Consider the following 8,538-nt stretch of genomic DNA (forward strand, 5'->3'; position numbering starts at 1 on the left):
ACCGCCTGACTGGCCTTGTAGGGTTTTCGAGCGAGATCGTTGCCAGTGCCCCTGGACTGGCTCTTGTGCGGGTGGCACATAAAAGACACCATTTCGAGCGTGGTCGTTTTCGTGCGGGTGGCACGTAAAAGCACACACTACACTCTCTGAGTGGTTGGCGTTAGGAAGGGCATCCAGCTGTAGAAACTCTGCCAAATTAGATTGGAGCCTGGTGTTGCCATCCAGTTTCACCAGTCCTCAGTCAAATCGTCCAACCCATGCTAGCATGGAAAGCGGACGTTAAACGATGATGATGATGATGATGATATATATATATAAAGCAAATGCTCTCATTGTAAGAAGTAGGTTTATAAATTACTCTCATTGTAGAGAATATTTTCAGCAATATACCAAGCCATATCACACATCTATAATAATAAATGTGAAATTCTGTCTGTCCGTCCATCTGGAACCCCTGTATCTCAGTCTACATTTGCTCTACATAGATATATGATACTTTTGTGGAATCAGGATGATCCCAGGATTGAAAATCAGATCTTTTTTTGGTTCTTGAACATCTAGCATTGGGATCAGGTTTGGATGAGGATTTGGTATATGCTAACAGTTGAAAATTCAAGTTTTAAAAGAACTCCAAAAATTTGTGAACTTACGAGTTTTTCATTTAAACTGAATTTAAAGTAATACCATATTGGTAGGGTACCAATAAATGCTTTATTATTATTGCTCTCTTCAGTTTGGGGTTGCAGGCCCAATTAGCCCTCCATGGAGTGTGGCTTTTAAGCTAGTCTTTTATAATTCCAGTCTCACACATGTGGAGCCAAATCACATTTTGTTTAATTTCATGTTTTACACAAACAAACACTAAATTAGTACAACCTTGACAAACTAGGAAAACAAAGTCTTGAATACCGTACTGCTTATAACCCAATCTATTCTCTATATACATTTAATCAAACGTCATGAATGAGTTGCGTAATAAAATGTACATTGTATATGTAGCCGGAAACCACTCTAAGATATAAATTATATAACAAGGCATGACCCGCTTAAATGTATTTTTGAGCCTCTGTCATCATTTTTCTTGCTTGCTTGGATAAGATAATTCAAAAGAGACATTTTACATGAATTACTTTGCCAAGTAGCTACATTTGATAACCTTTCTAATCAGTGGTAAAATGGCTCTAGTAATTTTTCTGGATATATGTAAGTATTGTGTGTCTGTAAGAACAACAGTTGCGAAAATTCCAATGTTATGCATATATCTGACTATTTATTCTGTTGGAATAAATAGAGATGAGTATCACATTATCAACACTGGAACCACATTCAGAAACAACAGTAACAGTGTAATATAAATGTTTTCTCTTCATCCATCATCATTACTACTAATAAAATAAAATGACCATGAAGAAGCTCTCTTGACAAATACCAAAACTAGTTTACATTGATGTCACATTACATGGTATGTGAATATTGTTAGACCGCAATATGGCAGGCAAGCCACATAATACTCTTATCTGCTAGATAACAACTCCTTTATCTCTTACACCACCTCTGTCATTCCTTAAGGGAAGCGGTTGGAGTAAGAGGTGGTGTGAAGTTCATAGGGAGAGTGTGAGAGGTAATGAGATGAAAGGTTGGCCATGTTTCAGTTACATGCATAGATATACTTACATAAGCTCCATTATAATAAAGATAAGACCTTTCATTTCGATCAACTCGATAAGTTAAACTAGACACTTCGAAGTATCTTGAGTTGTTTTTACACAAAAAAATAGTTTTTTAAATAAATCGATATGTAATACATTCATGTGTCAATTGCACATGTTCACATGTTCTGTAAAATTTATAGGTATACTGAAGAACTATTTTAGCACTTCACTACTTCATACATCATCAAATATATTATATTATGTTCAATACACTATCATTCAATATACACATCTATCTATTTTAAACATTCTGTCATAAACATTGCATGGTGTCAAACTATGCAATCAAGTGTGCTTTATTATAATATTCAACATATTCTGTTTCAATATCAACACCTTTGCATTTGTCTTTCAGAAATGTACATAGAAAGTTCTGTGGCATACATACCATTGAGTGTGAGAAAATTGGAGAAAACAGAATTTATATTGAGATTAGTGCTTCAGAGTCTTTAAATATTGTAAGAACACCTCCTACTAAGTAAAGGCTACCAGTTACTAAGATTTGGACATGATCAGCTTCTTCCAGTATTGATGGCATTGATGGTTGAATAGAGAGACGTTTATTTAAAGCTTTATCTTTGCCTTGACTACACCAAAATATGCAGTCATGGATACTTTCAAAAACATGCGTTTCAGATTCTGCTACGACATCTGAATTTGGTTGTTGATTAGGTTCATTATATTTATTATTATTATTAAGAAATTTGTCTTTGTCTCCACAGCTTCTGTTACACTGAAGATTTCTCCAGAAATTTTCATTTGTCTGGCAAACTTTGTTGGCATCATGTGTAGTAACAGCAAGCTTTAATTGATCTGAATAAAAAGGACAAAAATAAAATATACACATAAACAAAACTTAATTTTTATGTAAATTTCATCATAATTTTCAGTTTTCTGTTTAGAAATATTACTTCTGTAAATGTTTATATTTTTAAGGCTCTTTAGTGGTTAAAATTAGATGGAAAGATTTAACTAGAGGTACACCAGGTCATTTCTGCAAATCCAAATACATTGAATGCATAAAATAATATGAAGTGAGGTACCAGTCTTGAACTACACGTTTCATAATAATTAAGTTAATGTTAACATATCTAACACAGCATTAAAAAGCTAACTATTAATACTTTTGTGATCAGTGAGAACAAAAGAACATTATTAGTCAATGACTGACATTGTTTTCGTTTCCTTTGTGTCTGTTCTTTTATGTTCCAAATATAGATCTTGTAATAATGGTTTTCACTTTCATCCTTTCAAGTTTTATAAATGCCAGTAATACAATGAATTCAATTTAATCTACTATATCACATTTATCTCTTTTAAAATCTAATTATCTGAAAACAAATCCTACATTTAAAAGAATGTTTACTGATTTAAAACTAGCAATAATTACAATATGTTCAAAAGCTCTAGGTACTATGATAAACAAAACACAGACAAAATGTTCTTCCATACTAGACTGAATGCAAAACTACACTACAAATTCAAATATAATGGAATACACAAGCAGTTATCTGATTTAACTCTAACATTGCATATCTGAGGTTGTGGGACCTAACAGATCTTCAGTTAGCTTACTTGATCTATCTGATCTACAAATGTTGGTTAACACAACAGGTACTAAATAGAATTATTGGATATGACCAATTATGTGTTCCATTTATTTACTCAGAACATTTGACAATGAAATCATAAACATACCACATAAAACTTCCTCACTGTAGCATATATTGGGGGTAAAGACAGCCAGATCAAAGTTACACTCCTGAAAAATAATTACATTTAAAAATAATCTATTTCAATTTTGTTTCAGGTATTAGTGTTTTTAAAATATAGTTAAAAGCATACTTATATTGATGTCTGACAGAGTACATTTGGAAGGCAGAACATAATTGATAATATCAATCAAGCACTTAACCACTGTATTATTTAATTAACACATGTAAAAATGAAAAGAAGGATCAAGCCCAGTTGGATTTGAACTCAGAAACTCAAGAGAAGCAATTAAATATACTTTGTTTTTTCAACTCAAAAATTGATGTGAGGATAGGTGAACTCTCTAGAATATGTAACCAGATGCTACCAAATGGATACAATACTCGGATATAATTGCTGAACTAACAATTAATTTTCTTAAAAGTAAAATTAATCAGTTTTCAAGATATATAATATCTTATAATAAAGTATCAGAGATGTACAGATTAGTTTACCCAGCCCAAATTAACTATCTTCACTGATTAAAATATTTTATCTTGGAAAGGCAGAAATAATGGAGAGCTGGACAAAATACCTTCCATTATTTAGAACTATTCAGGTGGTGAGCTGGCAGAATCATTAGCATGCTGGGCAAAATGCTTAGCAGCATTTTGTCTGTCTTTACATTCTGAGTTCAAATTCTGCTGGGGGTCAACTTCGCCTTTCATCTTTTCAGTGTCAAGAAATTAAGCACTGGGATTGATGTAATCAACTCACCCCTCCCCCAAACTTTCAGGCTTTGCACCTATAGTAGAAAAGATTATTTAGACCCATTAATGTTCTATGAAAATGTATAAACACCACAACTCCTTGACTATGTAAGAAAATCTAAATATTCCTATAGTGAAATAAAAATTACCATTAGATGATCCAGTAAAGCAAGAGAGTTTCGTGCCCCTGTGATATTAAACATCAAAATTTTCACCACTTTTTGGTTATCACTGAAATAGAAAAAAATAAATAAATACAATTAAACTTTCAAAGACTCTTTTTATATATATTTCTTAATAAATGTACTGGGATCGATATAATCGACTATAGTTCTCCCTTACAAGTTCAAAACTTTCATTTATGTTAAAAACTAATATTAATCACTACCAAAAGTCATTGGATTATCAAAAGTAACAGAGATTATTTAGTTTAATTTATGTTCTATCTTTGAATACTGGCATGAAACTGCTTTTGATAGCTCTGTTGTTGATGGAATAAATACCTGTTACATGCAGGAGGTGATTCGATCAATTGTGCCCTTCTCAAACAAATTTTAAACTTTGTTCCAAAATAAGAAGTCAATATTTCTTATTTCAAAGATGATCAGTGTAAAAAAAAAAAAATCTTTCTTAGGCCATAGGCTCATAAGGCCAGTTTCTTGGATTCTGTGGTGTATTTTATTTCCCTACCTGGATGGGATTCTAGTTCATCACAGGATTATTCATTTTTGCCAGCTGAGTGGACAGAAGCAATGTGAAATGAAGTGTTTTACTCAAGAACACATTGCATCACCTAGTCCAGGAAACAAAACTACAATCTTATGATCATGAGCATAATATCTTAACCACTAAGTCGTGTGCCTCCATAGTGATCAATGTAGACTAATAGAAATAATAACGGTTTCAACTTCTGGCACAAGGCCAGCAACTTTTGGGAGGGAGTAAATCGATTACATTGGGGCCCCAGTGTTCAACTGGTACTTATTTTATTGACCCTGAAAGGATGAAAAACAAAGTCAACCTTGGTAGAATAATAATAGTAATAATAAGTTTCCAGCGAGTGGAGAGTGCAAACTAGTTGTTATTCTAGAATGAAAGTTTTATCTTATTCATCATCATCGTCGTTTAACATCTGCTTTCCATGCTGGCAAGCCAGTAGGCTGCACCAGGCTCCAACTGATCTGGCAAAGTTTCTACAGCTGGATGCCCTACCTAACGCCAACGACTCCGAGAGTGTAGTGGGTGTTTTTACGTGCCACTGGCATGAGAGCCAGTCAGGCAGTACTGGCATCGACCACACTCAAATGGTGCTTTTTACGTGCCACCAGCACGGGAGCCAGTCAGGTGGCACTATACATATATATGCAAAGAGAGGAGTAATAAGGGCATATTTCAAGATGCTATGCCACACAGAAGAGATGACACAGGGCTATGTTGATAAGGTAAGTTATTGTATAGCAAACCCATCCATCCTGTGCCAATGTAAATGTTAAAACAGTGATCAAGAATAAGCCAAATAATTTATTTATGTTTCCTTCGTCAAGTATTTTCCATTATGGTTATTATCAGAATTAGCCACCTGTTAGAAATAGCTACCAAATACCCCTCAAACTACACACTGTCATCTTATCAAAAAACTCATAGTAAAGTGTAGTCTAAAGTATCATACCTGATTAAATAAATCTAACAAGCTGCAGTCCACATCTTTCTCTGCAACTTTGGCAAGTTTTACAGAAACACTGCTCTTAAAAAATATTACTTGATTAAGTTTTACTTTCTTACAGATAAACATTAAAGCCCAATATTTAGAGGAACAAGGAATGAGGTTTATGCTTTTCCCAACCCAAACATTAGCAGCATAAACGAAATATCATAACATTTAGAGTCCGTCAGAAACTCAGTTTTCTAGGAGATTACCAATGCTTTACATCACTGACCACTGAAATAAGAACAAACTGGAAACAAGTGATAGCAGACAAATCTCATTTCAGATCTCATTCTACTGTTTTAAGAACAGGCATATTGGACAATGTAACTCTAGATTATCATCATCATCATTTAACATCTGGTAAGGCCAGTGGCTGCATTCTGACATGGTTTTGTAATGCCAACCACTCCACAGAGTATACTGGATGTTTTTTATGTGGTACCACCACCAGTACTTTTGATGTGACATCATCATAAGTGCTTTTTATGTGGCACCAGCACTGGTATCAATTCTGGTGGATGAGTCTTTTTGAGTATAGCAATGTGCCAGATATCTGAGTTCTGAGTCACCTCCTTTGTAAGACTCGGTGTCATGAGATTGGCCTTCAATACTTCATCCCTTGTCTTCCTGAGTCTCCCTCTTCCACAAGTTCCATCCACTTAAAGTGATCAGCACTTCTGCATGTGACTGTCTACATCTATATGCATCACATGACCAAACCAGTACAGTCTTGCACACTGCATCTAATTCCTCTTATGCCCAACTTTTTTCCTTCAATACACTAATGCTCTGTCGAACATGTACACTAACATTGCATATCCAGCAGAGCATACTAGCTTCATTCCTCTCTAGCCTTCATATGTCTTCTGCATTCAGAGCCTCCATCTCAAAAGGTACAAATTAGAATATTAACATAAAGATATAATGGAACTTACGATAAAAGTCTGATCTCTTCAGCTGACTTTTTTTTAAACCATTCACAGCACAACTGTAAAAAATATGTAACAAAATTATACAAGGATATAGAAGAAGAATTTGTGATTAATGTTGTTTAGCCTTAGGTTGGCTTTGATGGAATAGCCATGACTATTCCATCTATTTTCAGTCAAAGTTGCTCTAAGACCCACTATCCAACATGTCTTCCCTATTTTATGATGATAAGTATGATTTAAAGGAGTTCTGGCTACTATTTCTTGCAGGCCAAGCATAATAAGGTGCCAACTGCAGGAGAGGTATTTAGCTAGAAGTAAGCCACTATACCTATCATTCATTAACTTAGAGAAGGCCTTGACAGCATTCCACATTCTCTAACCTGGTGATCTTTAAAAAAAGTAGGTGCAGGTAACTGATTTGTGAGAGACTATTCACACCATGCAAGGTGAGAATTGGCAATGAGTGCAATGAGGAAATTAGCATGCAAACAGATGTCCATCAGGGTTTGCTTCACAGTCTTCTCTTGTTTACTAAAGCTTTCCAAGCCATAACAGGAGTTTAAGACAAACTGTTGATGATGATGTTCATGGGAACTACTGATGCTGATGAACAAATTCTCATAGCTGAATCTGTCAAAGATTCCATCCAAACATTTCAAAGTAAATCAAATAAAAGTCAAATAAAGACAAAAGTTTTAGTTAGCAGGAAGATAGAATCTACTGCCATCTGGGAAGTAGCCATGCTTGATAATCAGAAAAAAGAGTAGTAGGCTGGAACCCCGTATGATGTATCTAATGTAACTATGGATGCACAAGAGGTGAAGTGGGATCAGACAGGCTGACAGAGAAAGAGTGTTTGTATATTACAGATGTACAAGAATTGTTAGCAGAAAGAACACCCATCAAGTATCCTCTTTCAAGTGCATAAAAGTAGTTGACAGCTTCTGTTAGCAAGGTAACCTAATTAGCAATGATTCTGAAACTGGTGTTCAGAAAGCTTAGTAGCCATACTAAGAATAAGATGGAAAAAGTTTAGGAAGTTATTGCTTCTGCTAGTAAATGAAGGATTCTTTCTCCAGTGAAGGGTAGATTGTATGACACTTCTGTGCAAAATGTGATGTGTAGCAGTAAAACATGACTTTTGGATGCAAAAATGTACAAAAGTGGAAAAGAACTGAGGTGATCATATTCTACTAGATGTGTAATGTTAGTGTGTATGGACAGTGGAGCACAAATGAGTTGAGAAGAAAATTGTGTAAAACAGGAATAAAATGTAGTGAGGAAGAAATTACACTGATATGGAAAAGGGATGTATATGGAAGCTGACAACTGGATAAAAAAAGTACCAAGGGATCCAAGTGGAAAGAACCTGCAGAAATGGAAAACAAGGGAAGATATAGTGAAAGCAAATTTCTCAAAGAAATTGGCAAGTAGTATCTATCCATAGAAAAACATAAAATTAAGATGATAATGATGTAGCTGGAAAGTTTTGTGTACGAAAAACAAAAATCATATATCATACAGATATACAGTATATACATGAAATGTATCGAGCGGGATTGTTTGCCAGTGCCCCTGGACTGGCTCATGTGCGGGCGACACATATCTTTTGAGCGAGTTCGTTGCCAGTGCCCCTGGACTGGCTCTTGTGCGGGTGACACATGAAATGTTTCGAGCGGGATCGTTTGCCAGTGCCCCCGGACTGGCTCATGTGCGGGCGACAC

The 8,538-nt window shown here is 35.0% G+C and overlaps 1 protein-coding gene and 1 long non-coding RNA gene across 5 annotated transcripts in view; one reads left to right on the plus strand and one right to left on the minus strand.

Moving 5' to 3' along the window:
* The window catches only part of LOC128248577 (uncharacterized), a 42,874-nt gene that overhangs the window by 22,696 nt on the left and 11,640 nt on the right, over positions 1 to 8,538 (plus strand). The gene's annotated exons all lie outside the window — the stretch shown is intronic.
* LOC106878273 (folylpolyglutamate synthase, mitochondrial) overlaps positions 7 to 8,538 on the minus strand; it is a 33,156-nt gene continuing 24,624 nt past the window's right edge. For both annotated transcript variants that reach the window (XM_014927449.2, XM_014927450.2), the window contains exons 10-13: positions 6,818 to 6,870; positions 4,324 to 4,405; positions 3,411 to 3,474; positions 7 to 2,525 (exon numbers count right to left, since the gene is read on the minus strand). In XM_014927449.2, coding sequence (XP_014782935.1) covers positions 2,134 to 2,525; positions 3,411 to 3,474; positions 4,324 to 4,405; positions 6,818 to 6,870 — 591 coding nt within the window. In that variant the 3' untranslated portion in view covers positions 7 to 2,133. The remainder of the gene's footprint in view (positions 2,526 to 3,410; positions 3,475 to 4,323; positions 4,406 to 6,817; positions 6,871 to 8,538) is intronic.

This window comes from Octopus bimaculoides, chromosome 1 (genome assembly GCF_001194135.2).
Source record: "Octopus bimaculoides isolate UCB-OBI-ISO-001 chromosome 1, ASM119413v2, whole genome shotgun sequence".
NCBI classification, from domain to species: Eukaryota; Metazoa; Mollusca; class Cephalopoda; order Octopoda; family Octopodidae; genus Octopus; species Octopus bimaculoides.